The sequence below is a fragment of the Pelophylax lessonae genome (genome assembly GCF_965119305.1).
Source record: "Pelophylax lessonae genome assembly, chromosome: 4".
NCBI classification, from domain to species: Eukaryota; Metazoa; Chordata; class Amphibia; order Anura; family Ranidae; genus Pelophylax; species Pelophylax lessonae.
Window position 1 is genome coordinate 289,163,627 of NC_138771.1, and position 24,968 is coordinate 289,188,594.

A 24,968-nucleotide genomic window follows, 5' to 3' on the forward strand; every position below is an offset into this window, starting at 1 on the left:
TGCCAATACAATATTTAATGGATCCAATCCCTTTTTGCCACATACTTCTAATTTGTTTTTTGAGCTAAATGCTCAAGCTCATACATGTTATAGCAAACTACACTGTGGCACAGAATTCCATTTAGTTCTACTTATTGTAGATTAATCCCTGTTGCTTGGTTCAAATCAATCTTCCTTTTTTTTTTTGATTATGGTTATTATTCAGTTTCACTGTGCTACATCCTTTCCTATCTATAATATGTGCAAGAAGACATGGATAACTTCCTTTAGAGCTCTATAAAGTTATTTATAGTTGATACTCATTCCTATGAAATGAATTCTTAGATTTGCAGTATCTTGCACAGCTACTACTGGCAGGAGTATTGTGATTTCTGCTCATTATTATAGCATAAGTCGCTTATACTACTGTATATTTTTTAGTGATTATTAACTTGTGGTTTTCTGTACCTTCCTAGGTTGTTCTGTGTGTCCTCACTTTGTTACTCTCGGTGGCCTCTCCCTTTCGGAGACTACTGACGGTAGCTATTTAGCCTTTGTTGGGGGATTTCCATCTCCCATCAACGGCATACGTTCCTATTGGTTGTGCCTTAACTATTTGTTTTATATATTACCTTCAATGCTAAGCACACAATTGTCCCTTCTGTTTAGTTCTTCCCTTTTCTCTACACATTTTCTCCCCCTTCCCACATTGAGTATGAAACAATCGATAAATCCCACAATGGTATGGTATGCTAGACATCGTTTATATACAATCTTATGGCCCCCCTATATATAATGTCCTTGAATTTTCAGGGACTAAATAACCCAAACAAACGTACTAAAGCTTTTCGCAACTTTGCATCATTAAAAGCACACATTTTGTGTCTTCAAGAGACACAATTCACCTTACAATCCCCTCCCAAATATTTTAGTCCTAAATATCCTCAAATTTTCACTGCCTCTGCCTCTACAAAACAACGAGGTGTGCTAGTGTCCTTTCATCGATCTACACCATTTACTCTTGTACATGAAATGAAGGACCCTGAGGGCAGGTATCTGATTCTCATGGGATACCTTATTGACTCCGCTATCACTATAGTGTCATATAATGCTCCCAACAAAAATCCTATTCCATTTCTTTTGCATCTTTTTCAGGTTGGGGATTCTCATAGAATGGGTGCAGTTATGATTTGTGGTGATTCAAATCAAGTTATTTTCCCATTTCTGGATAAATCCCCTATATCTTCTTCGATCAGCCCTAATAAACTCTCATTCTCACAACTGCTTGCAAAACATAATATGGTAGATTCTTGGAGAGAGGTGAATCCAAACAAGCGTAGATACACATATTATTCGCACCCTCATAAAACGTTCTACCGCATAGACCATATATTTCTCACTATAGGTCTCATACCTGAGACGATTGCATCTATGGTCATACCAATCACATGGTCTGACCATAATGCAGTATGCACAGTTATTGCTTCAACTATTCCTAAAGCACATGACACTACGTGGTGCCTTAATGACTCTTTAGTAAAAAATACATCTCATTGTCTGGATATTAAAAATGCTCTCTCTGAATATCTATTACATAATTCAACGCCAGATGTGTCTCCCCTTACTTTATGGGAGGCACACAAACGAGTTATTTGTGGTATGTGTTTGAGACAGGCTGCACTCTTTAGACATGAACGTAAAACACTTAGCCAGAAATTAGAAACAAACTTTAATACATGCTACACAGTATATCAAAATAATCCTACTTCTTCTAATAAAACCAATCTTAATAAAGCTAGGCTTGAATTTGATCTGTTTCTTACAGAGTCTGCAGATAAGACACTTCGGAGATCGCGTCACAATTTTTACATTAAAGCAAATAAACCAGATTCACCCATGGCCCGCATATGGTTTGCTAGTGTTTCTTTGGTCATGTGGACTTTATAATAGTAATTTATTTGCAAATATCTTACTAATTGTACACACAGATTGGTCTTTGATATCAAAGTTCCAGAGACCGTGATTAGGTGGTAAATGCCGTAACTCATGAAATGAAACATGCTGTATTTAAATGCAGTGCAACACATTACAATGCAATTCAATGCACTGTGATGTTCTTTTAAGCATTTTTAGCAGCTGATTAAATCACTTCCTGAGTACTGCATGCAGCCTTTTTATATTTTAGTCATTGTCTATGCTTCAGTTTAAGCTGGTGTAATAACCACTGCCTGTTTCAGTGTGGCTGCGAGTAGAGTTTTGTCTCCATACACTGTGTGCATTGATAGAAACACACAGCCCAGTATGCTAGGGTGACAAGACACTCCCTTGCTCATCCTTCCTCTCCCCTTCCCATCTCCAAACTAACAGAGCAACTGAAGAATGCGCTGTCCACTACTAACTCTTTTTTATGAACACCAGAAGTTTAGGGAAGCAGTACTGAGACAGCACGTTCCAGCAGCATTGAAAGTTGTAAACAGCAAATGCTGGCGTAGAAATTGTAACAAATAGTTTGAGGGAATGTTTATTTTATTGTGTTCAGTATGGTAAACTAAAAATCCCTGAGGGTGTAATAACTCTTTAGGTTCTTAAAGCGGAGTTCCGGAAACAAAAACATTTTTTACATAAAAATACCCCCCTAATCCTAAGCTATCGCCAATTACCCTAACACTAACCCCACATTACAGTACATTACAGTTATGGAATAAAGATAAATTCTTACCTTTAAAATTGATTGCAGAGCGCGGCCATCTCCGATGTGGGCATCTGAAACGGTTATGTCCCCCGCTTTGTCCCTCTTCCTGGTTACCCAGAATGCCGATCGCAATCTCCCACATGCGCTGTAGATTGAGATCGACAATCAGAGTAGCGGCTGGCCATTCCCATTGCATCCTGGGATTGATGACGCTCATCTCCCAGGACGCAATGGAAAGGAGGAAGTGACGTCGGGGGCCGCGGCCGCATAAGGAGGAAGAGGAAGGAAGGTAAGTTAATTTTCATTAAAAACAAGGTAAGTGAAACAAAAAAATATATGAATTATCCAATTCTTTTTCAGGTTTTTTTACTCTAACTGATGCTGCAAATTTCATTTTTAGGGTGGAACTCCGCTTTAAGGAATTTTGGATCTTGCTCTAAAAAAATGCTCATCAGCCTAACATGTTAAAAAGCATGTTAACATAACATGTTAAAAAGCATGTTAACACACATAAACTCAGGTCATCTCATGTTCATGTAGCAAGTCGTGTGAACTAAACTTAAAGCTTTGTAGGAGCAATACACATCTGAAGCGAATGGCATTGCTTTGTGCTAGGACAGCGTGGGTAGTTGTACTTTCTTGGTGAAGCCATTTTTTAATAAATTCTACTCTGTTAGAGACCCTCTAGAAACATATACTGTATGATACTATATTGTTGCACTGACCTATCTTATAGATTAACTTAAACGGAAAGCCAACTGTGATAAGTATGTTGTAGCATTTTGTTGTTTCCCATTCATTAGAATATGTTATATGATTTTTATCTAGTTTTGTGTTTATGCCTCATAGCTACACCCAAGTTAAGTCTTACTGCACAGTAAATGTATGTTTTAAGATTTGCTATATGCAGTGTTAATATACCTGTATCTTCTGTATAGCTTGCCTAATTAGATACAGTTTTCTTGACAGTGTTCATTACGTTGACAGAGAACACTTAAAAGTTGTATTCTGCACTTACACTATGACCTACAGCGAACTTAGACTTTTGCTCCTAGTAACCAAGAAAATTCCAACGAATCAGTATACCCTGGCAGCAGTCAGTCTGTAATATATTATTATTGTGTACAGAATATTGTTGTAATTTCTGTGTTCTTATTTGTTTTTACAGATTGTAGCATTAAGGGAACAGAATGCACACATCCAGAGGAAGATAGTGACTGGTGAAGGAGATCAGGAGCCTATGGAAGCTGTAGAACAAGGGCAGAAGGTTCATGACAAGGTAATATGTTTTAATAGAAGTATGGGAAGAAAACATTTTCAGAATTATACTTACCTAGGTGGATGCAGCATTGGTCCGATGCTGCATCTGTCCCCCGCTGGTTCTAAGACTGAAAACCAAGCAAACAAAGGCAGCTGATAGCTCAGATCCCTGAGCAGAGACCTGCTGTCTGCTCTAACCCCCCCCCCCCCCGGTTCTCAATGGAGCGCTGGGCTGTGGAAGGAGCAGGAGTGGCTGTCTCAGGCTCTCAGTGGCCTGTTCAGGCATGTGGGTGGATCCTTACCATATGGTCGCAATCTTTACTCAGCCTGGATTGGCTCTGTGACATCTGCTGAAAGCGGGTCACAGGAGTGCAGAACAGACTGCACTCCTGTGATCCACAGGAGAAGCACAGCCAAACAAACTTTGGCTGTACTTCTCATTTATTCATCATCTACAGTCTTCTCTCTGTCTTTAAAAGTAACATCACATCTATAATGATACAGAGGAGTGTGCCCAATTGTGCAGCAGGTTGCAACCAATAAAAGGAGGCCCAAGTGAGTTTTTTCATTGGTTTGTCATGTACAGGCTGTTATGCAAGGATACTGGTATTATTCAAAAATTGACTGGTAGTGATAGTCTGGTCCCTATTTTTGAGAACAACATTATTTCAATTTAAACTGAATGATGTAGGTTATGAATAGACCCATAGTATGCATTTATCATTATTCTACAACATGGTTTCCCAACCAGGCTTCCTCCAGAGGTTGCTAGGGGTTCCTTGAGCAATGAGCAAATTCTGCCTCTCAGATAAGTTTGCATTGACACATTGATCTTTTTAGCTATCTGTAAGGGGGTAATTCTTCCAAATGACCACAAGTGTAAGGAGCATTCTTCCCACTGACCATCACACTAATGTATTATGATTTGTAGTTTTAATAGTTTTAGCAGGGATTCCCTGAGACTGAAAAGTTATTTCAAGGGTTCCCCTGGTTGAGGTTGAGAAAGACTGTTCTAGAGCAATAGCTTCACAGTTGCATACTGGTAGGCAGTTAGGGTGTTTGGTTATACTCACTTATATACACATACAAGACATTTCTTACAATTTCTCCTATGAGAGGGGCAGCAACACATGTCATAGAACTTCTTCTATGTAGATAGACCAGGCAGTGTGTTTTTTACCAGTAACACTTACAGGAATCTAAAGATGTGTGGTTTCTCTCTGGTACGTTGACAGCTTACTTTGGAATTTTGCTTCCTCCACTAACCAAAGTTGGAGCCAACTGTAGAAAATATAAAACTTTTCCCGTAGGCAGTATGAATACTTTTGTTTTTGTGCCATGTTTTTGTCGTCCTATGCTAGTCGACAAACCAAGCATATTTTATCACAAAACGACTAGCTTGAGAGCTTTTCATGGCTCTGAGAATGTGGCAGGTAATGATTACCCTAAAGTGTTATTACTTTAAAATGGTCGTTTGTGCAGCAGTTTCCCTTTAGATGTTTACACGTACAGTTGCTTACAGGGATACATTCTGATGTAAGGCGCTAGCAGCTCTGCCTTTTTGTGTAATTAGTTTGTTTACTTTATATTCATTTATTTCTATAAGAAACAAGTGTGCAGTTTGCTGCTGGGAGCTCCTGTATACAGTTGCATTAGACCATTTATGGGGACAGCACAATGATTTTGGAATATTTGCTATCTGAATTAAAGCAACCTTCCTATATAACAGGAATTGTTTGGGATAATGTGGAATTATGTTTAATTTCCCATGTTGGTAGCCTGAATAGAGTGAAAGAGTTGAGATTTTGAATATGGGTTTGCTATTCATTTGCACGCAACATCAATATTTACCTCCAGTGTGTGTATGTTTATTTCCTCAAAATAGACTTATAAGTTCACAACTCTACTTGAGAATTAAAGGCCATATTTAGCTGGGAGTGGATGCAGTTTATGTTATATTGTTTTAGGGTGTGGAGTTTGTGGTGTCCTATGAAGTGCTTTCTGCCTAACTGCCGAGAGCAATCCAAGTATGCAGGAGAGGTCGGTTTCTGGACTTTGTCTGATGATGTGACCAGCTTTCTCCTTCTAACTCCTTTTATATATATTTTTTTGTCTTTTATCGACATGCATTCAGTTTTGCTTGCTTTGGAGCCTCAAAATAAGCAAAGCACTCTACATACAGTATGTGTGAAGCACTCCACTGTGTAAAGCAGATGTATGACTGTTGTCAGACCATACTGCTGCTTTATAACTAGGTTCCTTAGTGTAATAAATATTTGCAGACAATTCAAAGTAAACCAGTGAGGATAGAACTATGCAAACTGCCATGTTCAGTGGATTTAATCCTGATCCTGTGTCAATATTTTAAAACTGGTATGAAGCTAGTGAATTAAATGGAGAAAAATGTCTGAACTCCATGACCAGGATGACAGTCCTGGGTCTTACACTTTTAGATTGGAACAGGAAAGGTGGTTGTGTGGTGGGTGAATCAATGCGTGTGTGTGGCTATTTTAATATAGAACAGTAAAAATTACACTTTTAGATTAACCACTTCAGCTCCGGAAGGTTTTACCCCCTTAATGACCAGGCCATTTTTTGCAATTCAGCACTGCGTTACTTTAACAGAAAATTGCGCGGTCGTTTGATGTTGTACCCCAATACAATTGATGTCCTTTTTTTTCCACAAATAGAGCTTTCTTTTGGTGGTATTTGATCACCTCTGCGTTTTTTAGATTTTGCGCTATAAACAAAAAAAGAGCGACAATTTTGAAAAAAAACTCAATTTTTTAATTTCTGCTATAAAACATTCCCAATAAAAAAATAAAAAAATCTAATTTTTTTATCAGTTTAGGCCAATTTGTATTCTGCTCCAAATATTTGGTTAAAAAAAATCCCAAAAAGCGTATTTTAATTGGTTTGCGCAAAAGTTAAAGTTACAAACTACGGGACAGATTTTTGGAATTTTTATTTATTTTTTTGTTTTTATTAGTAATGGCATTTTTTAGCGGGACTGCGACATTGCGGCGCACAGATCGGACAAATTGGACCCCTAACTGACATTTTTGACACTTTTTGGGGATCAGTGACATTAATACAGTAATCAGTGCTAAATATTATAATGGCAGGGAAATGCGTTAACACTGGGGGTGATCGGGGTTAATGTATGCCTAAATGTGCTTACTCACTGTGTATGGGAATGGTTCTGTGACAGGCACAGAGAGATCAAAGTTTCAGCTTAGCTGAAACTCCTGATCTCTCCCTGCCTGTCTCACAGAAGACCCGCCTACTTATGTAAACAAAGCAGACGGGTCTTCTGTCAGTTTATCTAACGATCACAGGTGGAAGGTAGCGATCACCGCCGTTTCTAAACACAGTGGGAGCGCGGTTCCGGCAGTGCGCGTGTGCCGCCGAAGCCCGTGCACGAAATCACGTAGTACTACGTGATTTTGCACAGCCGAGCTGCCCTGCCACAGTAATACTACAGTGGGCGGTCGGCAAGAGGTTAAGTTGGTAATGTCAACTTCCAAAATTCTTCAGCTCTAAATATTTCTAATAACTGATCATGCAACATGGAACTGTAGTAACCAACTAAAGTAATTGTCTAATGTGATAACTCAACAATTGTTTTTTTTAGCTTTGGATGTGATGAGTAGGAAAGCCAAGGTTTTATGTCAGATCCACTGGTTTTAAATTTAAATAAACCGGCAAATGTATGTGCACTATTGCAGGGATGAACTTTTTTAAAAACTTTAATGCCCTGCATGGCCTTTGAAGCATGGTCAAAAGGCTTATAATGAGGTGAATATTATAAGCCAGCCTACTTGCTAAAAAAAAAAGGGAGGGCTCTGAAATGGTCAGTGTACGTTGGAACTTTTAAGGTGAGGATAGAAAGAGCTGACAATCTACCTAGGGTGAGCATAGCGATCTGTACTTAACTGTAGTGCTGTGGATTGCAGTGGTGAGGTACATTTTCTTGTATCCCCCATGTTTACAGCTATATATTTGCCTAACTCCATGTTAGGACTTTTTGTATTTTTTATGTTGCTCTTGAGAGCCGGTTCACACTACCACAACCAGAAAGTCGCCCCGTGACTTGAAGAGACTTGTTTAGAGACTTGGAAGAGACTTGTGCACTACTTTGAAGAGACAGGCGGCTTTGTCTGTGGGGAATGCCTGGCTAATCTCTTTCTTCTTCCTGGAAAGTCTGATAACAAGTCGCTTCAATTAAGATAAGGAGGCGACTCCCATTGAAGTATATGGGACAGTCGGATCACAGGTCGCCTCAAAGTAGTACAGGACCCTTTTCTGAAGTCGGAGCAACTTCAGTAGTGCCAATTAAGACGGCACTGATTGATTATCATTGCTTTTGTTATGTCAAGCGACCTGGGGCTACACAAGTCGCCTCACAAGTCGTGCTAGTGTGAATGGGCTCTGAAGGTCCTGCCCTGGCTTTATTTTTATTTTTTTTATATTTACCTATTTTTTTTGTATTGCACAGGTCTAAGGTGAGCATTTGCTTCACCTTGGAGAGATTTTGTTTCACTTCCTGTTGTGTCTCTAGGTCAGTAAATGAAGAGGTTTCTCTCCAATAAGACAGAGATAGCAAAAAATATGTAAAAGGGGTTTAATTATTCTCTACTATATCCACAATTAAAAAAAAAAAAAAAAAGTTTTGGTTTTAGATAGGCTTTAAAATGTTTTGTCACATCATCTACAGCCTGAGTCAGAGATGTTGGTTACTATAGTTACAGCATTTCTATATATTTAGTTTAATTTAGCATGCTGTTACAGTCTCCTTTTACTTGGGCTTAAATAAAGCTTTTTATATGCTGTGACACTTTTTATTGTATACATACACACATGTATATTTTGCTGTTGGTCTACCCAGGCCTTCATTAAAATGTGTTTTCATTTTGTTTTTACTGGATTCTCACTTTCCCATGTGTGTTTTCATTCATTTTCACTTGTGTATAAACAATCGTGTGATTTCATGCAATGGCATGGTCATCAGTATCCCTAAAAACGTGTCTATGTATCAAAAAACAATCAACATATTCCACAGTTGTAAACTAGCATCACTTAAAACAATGGCTAATCTGTGTTCATGCATTGACGTGCATTAAAAAGCATAGGTGTGAATGGGCTCTAAAACTCAGGAGTTCATTTACTAAAATTGGAGAGTGCAAAATCTAGTGCAGCTGTACATGGTAGCCAAACAGCTTCCAACTTCAGCTTCTTCAATTAGGCTTTGACAAGACTGGTTTCTATGCAGAGCTGCACCTGATTTTGCACTCACCAGTTTCAATAGATCAACCCCATAGCATCTTGCTATTTGAACATTAGGCTCGGTTCACACTACGTCGCTCTGGCTTAGGGGGCGACCTGTGAAGTCGCCTGCAGTGCGACTTCGGCGCGACTTGCACTGACTTCATAAAATGAATGTCTATGCAAGTCGCCTCCAGGTCGCCCCGAAGTAGTACAGGACCCTTTTTCTAAGTCGGAGCAACTTGTGTCGCTCCTATTAGAACGGCTCCTGTACCGCACAATGGGAGTGTGACGGACCGCGACTTGTCAGGCTGACAAGTCGCGATCCAAGTCGGACTAGTGTGAATGCGGTCTTAAGATAAAGGTTACAATGCAAATATTCACTTAGAAGTATTGTGAACATTACCAAAATCTACACATTTTTCCATGCTGAAATTGGCCAAAATAATTTTCTTTCTTGTCCATTAAGGGACATAAGAAGTCTTTCACCTTTGGGTTATACTGCATCCTACATGAGGATTTTACACCGGCAAACAAAAATGTAATCCGGCCTAGGATATTACCAGCATTCCTTCTAGTGACCTAGTAGGATGAAGTCTTCTTTTTTGCTCTGCTTTATTGAAGACTAACCTATTTTATTTTTTTTGTTACCTTCCAAGATTTTTCTTTTTTAGTCAAGGCTATTCTGTAGAAATGGTCTCTTCAATTGAAGCTATCCAGCGTGACAGTCATCAGCCTGGCTTTTGGTTGCTACATCTGAACCCCACTGGACTGGGTGTTATAGGGACAGCCTGGAAGTGACCTTCAAGTACTGGATTCCATGTAGGATGCTTTCTAGACTGATCCTATAAAAGGTAGCTGCAGAGCACTTTCCTGGTTCCGTGCTGTGGTTATTGCTCCAGTGCCTGTCCTGTCCATACAGACTCACTTTGTGAGTAATCCATTCAGGCTGAGCACCATGAGCTACTCCAATTAGATAAGTTGATCAGGGCCTTTAAAATTCCCAGTTTACTGCTGGCTTTTCCGCTGAACATTGTCAGACTGAATATTGATTTCTCATGCTTTGTGGAGGTTTGTACGCGCTAATCTCTCTTATTACTGTCATACAGCATTGAGAAAGCATCCTAAAGCTGCTGCACCTGCTTGTGAAGAGCCACATGGAAATTCAGTTTATGGTGGTTATAGGTGTTGCCTACCTACAGTGACTTTGGTTACATTCTGCTTTTTGACACTCATCTACTACCAGGGTTTTGTGCTTTCCCAAGGCCTTACCCTGAGCCTTATGTTGTCTTACCATCACTCAGTCACAATGTGTCGGATTCTAGACATGGAGGGAAAGTCTTGCTGTAACAGGTGCCTGCAGCTCACGCTTTACTATAGGCTTGCAGTACACTTACTGATAGTGCTGACATCTGCAACCTAGAATCTTGTTGTCCTCCACCCCTAGAGTCTTTATCACCAGAGTTTTCTTTAGTTCAATTGTGTGTGGCTTGTTCCTCTTTTCTTTTGGTTAACATCTTTACTTTACTTTACTTAGTCGTGCAAGACTTTATGGCCCAAACCACCAAGTAGTTTACTGATTCTGACTGCAGATGGCTCAAGTGCTTCTGGCTTCTGAAACACTAAATATAAAAACACTCACATTTTCCTGGTGCTTAGAGTTCACCAAACCTTAAAAAGCATTCCATCCTCACAGTGCGAGTTTAAGACAATCAGACAGTATTTCGACGATATGCTCACAATGTGCGTTTCAGCGTGATGACAGATTGGTCCCTCCCCTATGCATTACACCACAGGGTCATGTCACTTCCTCAGGGGGATATACCTGCCATCACGCCATGCCAACTTATATATAGCCCAATTGGGTGCCATTTTCCTAAAGCTCCGATTCCACAGCTTCATAAGGTGCCATTTTGCCTTAGTCTCCGGACCTCCAGTGGCCAGTGTAAGCACCATTTTGCCACGTATCCAGAGCTCTATATACTGCTTTACATGCAATACATGGTGAGATTTGATGTACAATCTCATGGTTTCATCAGTGTTGCATATATGACAATCTCAGAGTGAAGGTGCACGCCCACTTTCCACTGGTAGACTCTGGTCTTTACAAGATCATCAGGACCTTTTTTCTTCAAAGATTGATTTACCATCCTGCTTCCTGGTCACTGGTTATAAACAGCATGGATGTTAAAGCCCAGGTTTTGAGGACCAAGGCATTTAAGAATCTCTTTCCTGCAGTTGGGTCTAGAACAGTGATGACTCTCAGCACTATCATGGGTCAGGTTTCTCCTGCTTGCAGTAGGAGGGGGTATCCTAGGCTGGACTATATTTTTTTTCTTTGCCATTGTCCAATCCCCCTATTGGCATGAGTATAACCCTAAAGGGAAAGATTTCCTGTGTCCCTCAAGAGAATCCATGAAAAGGATTTTACAGTGAGTACAAAAAATCCTATTTTTGTAAAAATTGTTTTAGAGCTGAAGAACCAAGAAATGAACCGCTAATTGAAAGAAAATTATTCAGTGGAAAGCTATTCGTCTTAATACTTTTTCATTTGCACCTCATAATAATGTTCCCTTTATACTTTTTGATATATTAATACCCGTGTAGGATCATTCAGACTTAATTTTATACTTCCTACAAAATTACTATGAATAAGGTACATTTTTCAATATACAGTATATAGTATCCACTTTATGCTGACTATACACTGCACAGTAGGTTTGCACAATGTCCTATCGATCCAATAACTATGTAGCACAAAGGCCTGCACAACTGGATGTAGTTCAAATAGATATATACAGTATGGTATATAGTTTTAGCAAATATAAGATTGAACATAGATTGTACAATCAGACCTGTATGATAAACGTTACACAGTTATTTTCCACTTCCTGTAAAGGATGACAATGCTGCAGTGAAATCTAAAAGCAACATTGTCACCCTATGGATAGAGTAGTCTTAGATGGGCATTTTGTTTTAAATGGACTTTATGTAAGTTAATAACTCATTAAAGCCTAATTTCAGATAATACTTTTTAGGCAGTTACTGCTACAGATTTTGTTTTCTTTTAGAAAAAAGCTTTAAATCATACAAATAAAAGCTGAACAGTTTAGGCACCCAGGCAGCATTATATTGTTTGCCCCAATCCTTGTAACTGTTACTGTTGCTGGAAAGTCTGGCCTGAAAGTAAATGTGGAAAAAATATGAATTAAATGAAATGAAAAAAATAAATGCTATCATTGCAGGCAATAACACTATGCAGTTAGCGGAGTACAAACTATGTCCCTGTGATGGGCCTTTAAATATTGATTCCCTCAGCATCCTGCTGGTCACCTGTCATATTTACCAGGAATCTGCACACTCACCTCTCCTAGTACAAATCCTCTCTCCTTGTATCATTAATCTTCTCCATCCTTATTCCCCTTCCATGTACAACCCCCCTTAAATCCTCTTCCAGCCGTCCAAATTCACCTTTTAGTAAAAATCCCCTTCCTCTCTAAATCTCCCCAGCACAACCCCAATCCCCCCCATTACCCTCTTTTAGTAAGAATCCTCTTTTACCCCCAAATCATGCCCCCAGCACAAATACCCCCATCCCTCCTTCTAGCACAGAGACTCTTATCCCTCCCACCTAAATTCCAACTCCTGACACAAAGCCCCCCACCAAAAATCATTCCCTTTAAATCCCTCCTAGCATAAATCCTCTTACTTTATCCCCCAAATCCCGCCTACAGGGATCTACCCCCTCCAAATACAAATGCTCTTGCCTCATAGAGTGAGGGAAGTTGGTTGCATTGCCATACTGTATGTGGAAACTGGTGGAATAGGAGGTGACATAGTAGGGCTGTTAGTGCCTAGGAGGCAAGGCATATTTGTGGTTTATTTGCCTTATATCATACCAGCAAAAAAGTTTGAGATAACTGCAGAGTCAGCGGGCTGCTACAGGGCATGTAGACAGATAGACATGTGGTTGAATTTAGGATGCACTCACTGCTCTGTGGACCCCTAAGAGTGCATCTGGAGGAGTGCAGGGGAGAGGACAGTCTTAGCAACTTGAAGGCAGTGAGGTCAGGAAAGGTAGTAGCAGATCAGAAGCACTGGACAGGTAGGGAGCAGTGCTGCTCTTCCACTCACTGACAGAAAAGAGTCCAAGAGTGAAGACACTTTTTATGGATGTGTGGACAGCAGGGCTGATTGAAGAAGTGGCAGGGAAGAAGCGTGGAGTGAACAGGGAGCGGTTGTGAGCTGCCTTCCACTGCAGCTCAGGAGAGAGTAGGAGAGGACCAGAAGTCACTAGGGTGTTTGCATGGTGGGGAAGTAGGAGTTGATGTTGAATCTGCAGCTCCAGAGAACCAGGGAGCCCCAGATGTGTGCTTGTATACTGTGCAGCTTGGGAGAGAGAGCGCAGGAGAAGTGCAAGGAGCAGCAGTGGAGAGGCTGACACAATCCAGGGAGGTGTCAGCCGTCCAAGCCAGGTGAATAAGCGGAGTTTCCTCACAGCTCCTGAACTTCTGAAAGGGTGGCTGGGGAGAGGAGAGCGCCCGCTAAGTATTGCTATTAGATGCCGCCGGTGGGGAGTGATGCTTTCTATCGCAGCGCTGGTAACTCAGGGGCACCCTGTAAGAGCTGTGAACAAGTGCTCTGGGTGCCCTCCATTAAATTAGTTTAGCTGACAGCACACAATACATACATTTCAGAGTCTCCTCACTGGGAGGGGGGGTGACTCTGGAAGGCAGGAAGCAGGAGCTGGAGTCAGGGAGCCAAGCTGGGAGGTCCTAAAGTGGCTTGCGTGGAGGTAGTTTCTCCCTAGTGTGTGTGTGCCTGCAAAGTGCATCATCGGTTGCTAGGACGCCGGCGGTCCTAGCAACCAGTGACAGAAAAGAAGATTGAAGGGGGAGGGTGAGGCAGAGAGCGCAGTCATGCAGGAATGCTCACTGGGTGCAGTGTGTTAAAGCATGTATTGCATCCATTGAGAATATTCCACTACTGGAACTTGTTGAAGCTGTTGGTTCTGGGACTCCAGCCCAGATCCGCGTGACCCCGGGACTAACTTGAAATCTCGGGATGCTCCAGGATGGTTGGGAGGTATGTTAATGTATGAGAATAAAATAAGTTGGTTAATGTTTTAACTTTTGTATTCTTATTTTTTTCTGCAGAGGCTATCAAATGGCTCCATAGACTCTAATGATGAAGCCAGTCAGATGGTTGAACTTCAAGAACTACTTGAGAAGCAGAATTATGAAATGACCCAGATGAAGGAACGATTATCATCCTTGTCGGCACGAGTTGGAGAAGTTGAGCAAGAAGCAGAGTCGGCTCGAAAAGAACTAACAAAAACAGAAGAAATGAACACAAAATATCAGAGAGACATTAGGGAGGTAGTGTTACTTAATCCTGTCTTGTGTGGTATCACGAGTCATATATTCATAGGTTTAAAACCTCTTTTCTTGTTATTCTGTCTCTGCAATTGCTATACCAATACAGTACTTTTTTGTTACTGAAGATTAATACTAATATCCACAGTCTTATCTTTTACTAAACATGGCTTTAAGGGTCTTAACCTGTAATTGTATCTGTCCAGATAGTGTAAGGCTTGCTTAGTATGCTCATATTGAGAAATAAGCTCAGAATGAACAAGCTTCCTGTAATATGATCCTGTGGCAGCTTAGGTGCTATTAGCTGTATGACCCTCGTCTCACTTTAGAATGCAGTGTCTTACTTAAAATAGTTTTTCTGTTGATTGGGCTCCAGTATTTCATCTGCAGCAGAAGGCATGACAAAGCATTATTGGGATCAGTAGTTAAACATAGGGCCTTCTGCATCTTTCTGATTCAAATTTAAACAATGCCTGCTACTAAGACATATGCCATATCAAAACATGACCTAGCCATGCAATGTATTCGAAAAGTCTAAACTTTACACATACAACATACTTACTGAATGCTACAGCATTTACCACAGACAACATATACTTAGAAAAATGAAAGAGTTTTAATAAAGAATGATAAAGATAATACATCTTTGGCTAAAAAATTGTAGTCAATCTCAGAGCACTTTATGGTTTGCACTAAAGTGCAATTATAAGTAAAAGAGCAGCCGCAGCGTGTGTCATATACACAGCAGACTTAACCATTAATTTGCCAGTTTTCAGCAATGACACCTCCATGCTTTCATTCTCTGCTCCACAGCCACTGGTGCCATCTTCACTGATGGTGCCAACGTGTTCCTTTTCTAGCCATAAGGTGGCAGTGGAGTATTGTAGCAATCTGTGTACACCGCACATAAGCAACAGGCGGCGTTGGTGAAAAAAATTGCTTTAATGTGCTAATAGAACTTTTAATGAATGTAAAAAACAATCCTTAAAATATAAAAATAATTCACAATAATGAGAATACCCCATGTGTTATGCTATTGTTGACCCTACTATGTGTGTATATGTAATCACCTTAGCCAATATCCTGCTGTAATTCAGTATTACAACATAGCTCTGTTTATTTCAGGCTATGGCTCAGAAAGAGGATATGGAAGAGCGTATCACAACTCTGGAGAAGAGATATCTCAGTGCACAAAGGGAAGCAACGTCTATTCATGATATGAATGACAAATTGGAAAATGAATTGGCAAACAAAGAAGCTATATTACGCCAGGTTCTGTACTTTTACCGTTATACTTTATTTTATCCAGCTTTATCTGTAATATACGTATAAATGTTGTTCAAGTACATAATTGATTTCTGGTGTTGAATTGTTACTTTAAACAAGTGGTAGAGTTGTACCATTTTGCATAGGTCCCTTAAAATAGGCCTTGATTTTCTTGGCTGACAACAAATAGCCCATTTCGATTTTAAAAAGTTCATGGAACACAAAAACTTGAGATGAACACTTTTAAATTATGAAGCGCCTCCTAGTCCTTTCACTTCCCTCTTTAAAACCGGCTTCTGATCTGTCAAAATTCTTTCTCAACAACATGGATTTATGAATCTTTACAGAGTGGAATAATACCATAAATACACTATATTACAAAAAGTTTTGGGACACCTGCCTTTACACGCACAATAATTTTATTGACATCCCAGTCTTAGTCCGTAGGGTTCAGTATTGAGTTGGCCCACCCTTGGCATCTATAACAGCTTCAACTTTTGTGGGAAGGCTGTCCACAAGGTTTAGGAGTGTGTCTATGGGAATATTTGATCATTCTTCCAGAAGTGCATGTGTGAGGTCAGGCACTGATATTAAAGAGAAGGCCTGGCTCGCAGTCTCCACTCTAATTCATCCCAAAGGTGTTCTATCAAGTTGAGGTCAGGACTCTGTGAAGGCCAGCCAAGTTCCTCCACCACAAACTCACTCATCCATATCTTTACGGATCTTGCTTTTTGCACTGGTCCAAATCATTTGATGGAGGGGAGATTATGATGTGGGGTTGTTTTTCAGGGGTTGGGCTTGGCCCCTTAGTTCGAGTAAAGGGAACTTTTAAGGTGTAAACATACCAAGACATTTTGGACACTTTCATGCCCTCAACTTTGTGGGAACAGTTTGGGGATGGCCCCTTCCTGTTTCAACATGACTGCACACCAGTACACATGAATGAGCAATTTTGGGGTGGAGGAAAATTTCTAGGTGAAAATAAAAGAAAGAAAGTCTAAAAAGAAAATGAATGAAGCTAGCATGTCTAAGAATTGGTGAGCTGCAATATAATAAATATTTTTATTTTTAAGGGGTTTACCCCTTTAACTTACCTTCAGCCTTCAAATTCTATCAATCTCTTGAAATCTCCCATAGAGCTAAGATTGTGAAAAAGAAAAGTACACAAGCGGCCAATGGGACAGAAAAATGTGCTTACCATTCTGCTGCTTCTCTTTCTTTGTCCAGTTGCAGTCTTGGGTCAGGTACAAGATCTAGTTGTATTACGTAACTGCAGTGGAGAAAAGTCGGTTATCTTGCCCTGCCAGACAAGGATGTGTTGTCTGTTAGAGTTGTGTAAATCTCATAATTGGGTAATAGAAATACAAATCTTTTGACTGGTAAAACAGCTCTCATGCATGTATTTTATGTTTGCCTGGAGTCCAGCCTAGGTCACTGCAGGATTTTATGTTTTATTTAAATGGGTGTTTTGGAATAGGCAGGTAAAAGAAGATTATATATGCAATATGCAGACCAGAGCCAATTTAATAGCCACACTGAGTGATGCCATGCTGTTTTTGGAAGTAAACTCAGGAAAGATTGAATCATTACAGAGACAAAAATAGTAATCTAAAGTGTAAAATAATTGCTTCATTATTCATCAATAAAGTAGTTAGGGACCAGAATGGTAAAGTGTTACTAAACCCAGGAGACTGCATTCACTATATCTGGTCTCCCACAGTACCCAGAACATGGAAATGCAATTATTAGTATTTAGTGAATATAAACTGCTAAATACCTTTTCTCATCAGCAGTATATAGCTGCCTTGTATCAGTGTCTGCTTATGCTTGTAGGAGGAGTTTTCATTCCCCCCTGACCCTCTGTTTGGACAGTGCTGATTGGCCCTGTGCTGATCACATGCACTCTCCCAAGGAGAAAAAAAACACTATAGCAATACACACCAAACTGAGCATGTGCAGCCTGACTCTTAATGCTCTGTTCTATCAGAAGATGGGTTGGAGTCAGTTAAAGAAGAGGAGGATCAGAGAGACAAGATCAAACAGCCTTTATACACAATGCAGAGGATTAACCCCTTAGGTTCCACAGTGAGTATAACAAGCATGCTTTACTGCATATACAGACTGATTTTACTGTTGTGGGTTTAGTAACACTTTAAGATTTTTATACCCCAGCAGCCAAAACTGAGGCTGAATCTAAGGTACCTTCTGGGCACGATTGCCCAGCCACATTTAATTCCCCATGATCGCTGCTGTCAGAGGATCACAGTTCAGTTTGAGGATAAAAGCAACCAACTGGGATGCATTTAGAGAACACACTAATTAACCAGACTCCCCCCTTCTCACCAATTTGGCAACCCCTTTTTGCTGATGTTGATCACATAATAATAACCCAATGTAAAAAATGTCACTCCTAAGACAGTTATAATAGCTACTGATTGCATGCAAACAAACAGACAGGAATTAGCACATCATAGGCTTTATTAAAAAGGAACTAAAGTCCACCTCCCCTCCAGCAATACAACCTCTGCAAGCTCCCTCACCAGCACTGATGTCTTGTGCTAAATGCGCAGCTCAGAGTGCATTCTAAAGAAGTTTGTGAATTGGAAGGTAAGACGCTTTTATAGCTGGAGAGACAAAGAATTAGGGGTTAACAGAAAGGATGCAACTGGGAAGAAAGATAAAAAAGAGACACGTGGGGGATAGCAATGAATTGGATGTTATGCCTGAAAAACCTATTAGGGCTAATTTACTAAAGGCAATTAGGCTGCGCACTTTGCCAGGGAAGTTGTACTTTACATGGGAATTTTGCCCATTGCTTAGTGAATGAGGTTAAATTTCACTTTGCAAAGAATACCCAATCACGGGCAAGGGAAATAAAATAAACAGGATCTCTCCTTGCACATGATTGGAAGATGGAAATCAGCAGAGCTTCACCTGGAGAAAATTCCCATGCAAAGTCAACAGTCTATTTACTTTTAGTAAATTAACCCCATTGTATCATGGTTGTCACAGTGCCAACGTTTTTCAGTCAGTCTGATGTGAGCTAATGCTCAGTCCATGGTGCCCCATACTTTTTGAAACTAGAATTGCTTTTTTATTATCTAATTTATTAACTAAGATAAATGTCATCCACTTTAGCCCTGAAATATGTGTCGTTTTCAAGTAATAGATATTGCTGATGTTTTATTGTAGCATGTTCTGGTTAAATAGTCTGTAATATTACGGTTCATATTTTTGGTCTAATTTTTTCTTAATTATAGCAGATTACTTCTATTGTGCCAGTAGACAGAAATCATTGTCCCAGGTGTGCTGAAACATCAATAACGTTCAAAGTTACTGATCTAGCATCTAGCTTATTAGTGTTTTGTTTTCTTCTGAAAGCCTTTTCATCTTTTCTGTTTTTACAGTGCACTTTTAATGCTTTAAAACTACAATAACATGAAAAGAGTGTGCCTGCAGTGAAGCTGTTAATTATCATATTAATATTTAGACCATAGTTGAGACAATATGGTTTGAATCTGTACAGTTTATGATTTGGATTACTTTTTATCCTGACAATATGCACATCTTTAGAAATCAGATGCTTCTCTTATATAGGTAAAAACCAAAACCAAAATCGGATGGGAAGTTCTGGCAGGTAAGGGGGAAAAGGAAGGAGAAAAACAGACAGAGGCTCTGACAAAAAAGGGTAAAAGTGAAGACAGAGGCTCTTGGTTAGAAGAAACGTGTAAAAAGGGAGCCTGGAGCTGTGGGGTGGAAAGGAGAATAGGAGGAGGTAGAGCCTCTGGGGCAGAAGGGAGGGGGGGGAGGGTAAATGGCTCTGTGACAGTTGGAGAAAAAAGAAAGTGGGAGGCAGAGGAAAAAATAGGAAACAGGAAGGTAGAGAGTAAGGGGAAAAAGGAAAGACAGAGGCCCTGGAACAAAAGAAGAAAATTAGAGGCAGAGATTTTGGGATAGAAGGGGAAAAAGGAAGGCAAAAAATCTGAGGACAGAAGAAGGAAAAGGGGAGGCATTGGCTTTGGGGCACACAGTGTTCAATACATTATGCTACACAACCATGTGTAGTGGTTGTTGTATTATCGCATATGTGATAAATGTAAAAATAACAATAACCATTAAAGAATTAGTAATTTATTATGACTGTTTTCTTCTTGTGGGATGAATAGATGGAAGAGAAAAACAGACAGCTGCAGGAGCGCTTGGAGTTGGCTGAACAAAAACTACAGCAAACAATGAGGAAAGCTGAGACTCTGCCAGAGGTGGAAGCGGAGCTGGCACAAAGGATAGCAGCCCTTACAAAGGTAATGAACAAGTGGAAAGTTTCTTTATAAGGATGCACCTTAAGGATGCATCATTCTACCATGCCCTAGCTGCAAATCATGTAGGTGTTTTAGTTAAAAGGGATTTAGCCTAATTAACCTAACTAAAAATACTATAAAGATGGTTTATGATTCTAATACATTGCATTGAGCTTTGTTAGATGTCTTGCTTGGTTTTATGCTTACTTTGCACATCAGATGTTTCCATCATTTTGTTAATTTTGTATTTTTTGATTTATGCATGTGTGCTTTGAAGAATTTTAAATATTCAGCAAGCATTGCTCAGTTTCCCTACATGATCCTGCAGCAGTAAGGTACACCCTTTTCACATTAAAATGCTTGATCAATAGTTTTAATAAAAAGTAAGATGTCTTGGATTGTTGACGTAACTATTGATCTCTCTCCTAGGCAACCTTATAAATGAAAATGAGATACCATCCTGCTACAAATAACCGTTCATCTAGTTTGACAGCTGATTACATTCAGTGCTGAATTTTATTTCTTTTTTACATTAACCTTTTTTTATTTACTGGCAATTTAGAGTTAGTGTTGTTCTTTTCAAGAGCAAATACAATGTAATGACATGAAAGTATACCAAACACAGGCCAATACACTGTACAAACAATATTGGCTTTTAGATATTTTCAAGAATGAAAAATCAGAAATCATAATTTGTATTATAATATACTTAGAACACAAACTAGAATGTTTAATATAAACAATGAGTTTGTGACTAAATTGGAACCAAAGCATATGTGGGATGTTTTAGTACTTTAACTAAACACTGACAATATCATTATTAACAAAAGGTAAGTATCTTCCAACTGAATCTCTGAAGAAAGTAATTTGTTGATATGGTATACAAGTAGGAAAAAAGTTAGCAAAACCAGTTTTATTTCTTTTAACTGAAATTCGTTGAATTTTACAATAGTAGAAAAGTTAGAAACATTACATTGTCAAAATGATGATTAAAGGCATCAATACACATTGAGCAGATAATCCTCCCTAAATTTAGGGCTAGGATGGAGACAACCATATAACACAGTATAACTGGATTAGAGCAGAGCTTATGAGGAGTCCATTAATGAGAGGTAAGCAATTTTAAGGGTGAACATTCACAGAAAATACTATAGAGACAACTTCAGGGCAATGAAGTTTGTATCATGCTTACCAATCTACTAGCATCCCAGCAACTCTGTATCCCAAATAGAAGATTTGATCAAGATGCCAGAAAAACAAGCCATGGCCTCTGTTGCTCATCCATATCCTACAACAGCCGAACAAAGAAAGGATTTGTGCAATGAGAAAAAAGAAGAAGCAGAAAAAAGAGAGAAAGAAGAGGGATGGAAATGGGTACCCCAAGGGTTCTACGCTTTGTCACATGGAACCATTACAGTTCTTGGAAGCTTCGGGAAGTCAGTAGAGAAGGAGGAAAGTGGTCTAACCAGGGTTGCCAGATCCGTTGAAATTTGTTATACGTATCCCCCAGGATTGCTGTCAATCTTTTCTTTATAAGCGTTCCATGGCCTTGAATTTTAACCTCTTCAAAATTTAGAAGTGGTGTTTTCCATGATCACGCTATAGTTTGCCTCGCTGCCATAAAGATGTGAATAATTAGGGTGCATTCCGCCGGGAAACATCCGCGATAGGTTTATGCAGAAGAGCTTCCCATGGGTCTTTCCGTAAATTTACTTGGAGAACCGTATCGACCAGCGTGTACACCCTAATCCAGTAATGGGGAACCTTGGCATTCTGCAGTGTATTGGAGCATCATGGGAAATATAGTTCCAAAATATCTGGGGTTCCAAGGTTCGCCATCACTGCCCTAATCCATAACCTCCGAACCTTAGGGCAGGTCCACCATATGTGTTTCATGTCACCCTAATCTGAACAATCTCTAAAGGAGTTGGCCGGGTTTAACAGTAGACATTTTGCGATCCTAGCTGGTGTAAAGTAAAAACGGGACATCATTTTAAAGGAGTTTTCTAGGGACAAAACATTACAGGAGGATTTGAACAAGGCCTCCCACATTTTACGCCAGTCTTCGGGTTGTGGGGCAGAGTCGAGGTCTTTTGCCTATATATCACAGTATGAGGGGGTTGGTGTTCCCGTATTATTCAGTATAGAAGAATACAACAAAGAGATCAGACCCTGAGTTGTAGGGTTGACAGTAACAGGGCCAGTTTTATTTCTAATGCCTAATTATTAAAATAAAAAAGAAGAATAGTCAGAAATGGCTTGTAAGGTAGTTTTGTTACTTTATGGGGTCTATGTATAAAACATTGCACAATGCAAGTGTCGTAACCATTCACACAGAAACCATGAATGTTTGCCAAATTGTTTTTGCTTGAAGTGAACCCAAAGAGAAAATCTCCTCCAATACAAAAAAAAAAAATCATAACGGATTGACTCTAGTAATCGCATACAATCCAGCTCTAGAAGGGATAAGAAAGATGATGAAAGATTTGCAAACCATCTTAACAGCTGAAACACTGAAAGACATAGTCAAACAACCCCCAATGCTGGCTTTCAGGCAACCACCCAACCTCAGACATGATCTAATCAGCAGGATTCTGGTTACAAAGTCACAAATAATAAAGCCAAGCCCTATAACAAAAAGCAATGCAAACTGTGCAGCCAAATGAATCCATTAATAGGTGTCACACACAGACAAAAGGGACCTTCAATATTACAGAATCATACACCTGTACCTCTAGTCATTTTGTGTACCTCATCCAGTGCATAAAAAATACAAGCAAGGATCTTATGTTGGTGAAACAGCACCGAAAGTACAAATAAGATAGAATTTACACAGACACATCATTAAGGAACACGAAGAAGATGATTTCTGCACACCTGCAGGACATCATTTTTCACAACCAGACCACACCATGGAAGACATGAATGTTTTGGTTCTTAAGGGGAACTTCAAACCCACTCAGGAAAGGAAAACCTTTGACTTAAGAATGATAATTCTATTTGACACAAAGGATAATGGACTAAATGTGGACCTATCCCTATCCAACAGTTTTACGACCACTCTCACCTCTGTGACTCTTTTTATCTCCAATCCTTAGACCTCTGCCTTATCTAACTAACTATCCAAGTGTACTATTGCTGTGTATGTTTGTTTTTGTTTTTTTTCTTTTCTTTTTCCTTCAGATTGTGTTTTATTAACATTCTGCTAAAACACTGTATAATAATACTACTTGGACCTTGAAGAAGGGGGTACACCCAAAAGCTTGTTCTGAAAATGTGTATGTTAGTGCAAATAAAAAAGTATCATGGACAGTACTCAATTGTCCATATTATTTTTAATATAATTATCTACTGTAATCTTCAGTTCCATCTAGCAGCCAAAATGCAATATTCTTCCTGAAATAGCTCAATAAAAAATGATGGATTATGGCCACTAGATCGTCATAGGAGATAAATATATTACAAACAATACAGAAAACATTCATGGTGCCCCTGTGAATGGTTAAGACATACGCACAGCAAATATTATATACATAAACCTTTAGAGTTATATATTAGGGGAACTATATTATTTAAGTAAAGTGAGAGCGTTGTGTGACAGTTTAAGCGGATATAGATTTTTTTTTTTTAATTCGTGCTGTCCTTGATACGTAAACAGTAGATCATAATCATCATCTTTGGGCATGAAGCCTGTTAGCTGCAGACGTTCTGAAGATGGCCTTTTATGATTCCCTTCTGTTTCTGATAGTATATGAATTGTGACACTGGTGGCCTTGTGTTAGTGAACTTCTGCATGGTTACAATTCCTTTCTTGGAAATTAGAAGAAAATTAGCTGTTGGGGGTTAATTTTACCTCAGATTGCTTTTAGCAAAGGGGCAAGTGGATAGGGAGAGTAAGTACCACAACAAGAAAATATACATTAGGTTTCCCAAATATTTTGTTGCTTTTTCTGTGTTTTATTCAGAGGTCTGCAGTATACACATAGATCCTGGATAAAAATTTACCATTGATAAAAATCGGAGTCTTAGTTTTATCAATGGAGCATCTTAAAAATGACCTGTAATATACACTGCTCGAAAAAGTTTTTTGTTTTTTTACCACTTTAGACACCTTAGGTTTGCCAGTAGAAGCCGGGGACGATGGTATACGCCATTTATACACTGCTCAAAAAAATTTAAGGAACATTTTTTAATCAGAGTATAGCATCAAGTCAAGTAGATTCCAGGGATATTTATCTGGTCAGTTAAGTCGCAGGGGGGGTTGTTAAACAGTTTCAGCTGCTTTGGTGTTAATTAAATTAACAGCAGGTGCAATGTTCAATGTTCAACAATGAGATGACCTCCAAAACAGGAATGGTTTTACAGGTGAAGGCCACTGACATTTTTTCCCTACTCAACATTTCTGACTGTTTTTATCTCATTTTACATTTAGCTAGGGTCAGTGTCACTACTTGTAGCATGAGGCGATACCTGAACCCTATAGAGGTTGCACAGGCAGTCCAACTCTTCCAGGATGGCACATCAATACATGCCATTGCCAGAAGGTTTGTTGTATCTCCCAGCACAGTCTCAAGAGCATGGAGGAGATTCCAGGAGTTACTCTAGGAGAGCTAGACAGGGCCTCCAGAAGGTCCATAACCCATCAGCAGGACCCGTATCTGCTCTTTGTACAATGAGCACTGCCAGAGCCCTACAAAAAAATACCTCAAACAGGCCACTGGTGTGAATGTCTTTGACCAAACAATAAGAAACAGACATTATTAAGGGTGTCCTGAGGGCCCGACGTCCTCTAGTGGACTGTACTCATTGGACGGCACCGTGCAGCTCGATTGG

At 39.5% G+C, this 24,968-nt stretch overlaps 1 protein-coding gene across 4 annotated transcripts in view; it reads left to right on the top strand.

Moving 5' to 3' along the window:
• Positions 1 to 24,968, top strand: part of PPFIA2 (PTPRF interacting protein alpha 2) — a gene marked incomplete at its 5' end in the record, with an annotated part of 484,274 nt that overhangs the window by 305,970 nt on the left and 153,336 nt on the right. For all 4 annotated transcript variants that reach the window (XM_082256724.1, XM_082256723.1, XM_082256722.1 and 1 more), the window contains 4 exons: positions 3,840 to 3,950; positions 14,353 to 14,574; positions 15,697 to 15,843; positions 20,004 to 20,138. In XM_082256724.1, the coding sequence (XP_082112850.1) occupies positions 3,840 to 3,950; positions 14,353 to 14,574; positions 15,697 to 15,843; positions 20,004 to 20,138 (615 nt within the window). The remainder of the gene's footprint in view (positions 1 to 3,839; positions 3,951 to 14,352; positions 14,575 to 15,696; positions 15,844 to 20,003; positions 20,139 to 24,968) is intronic.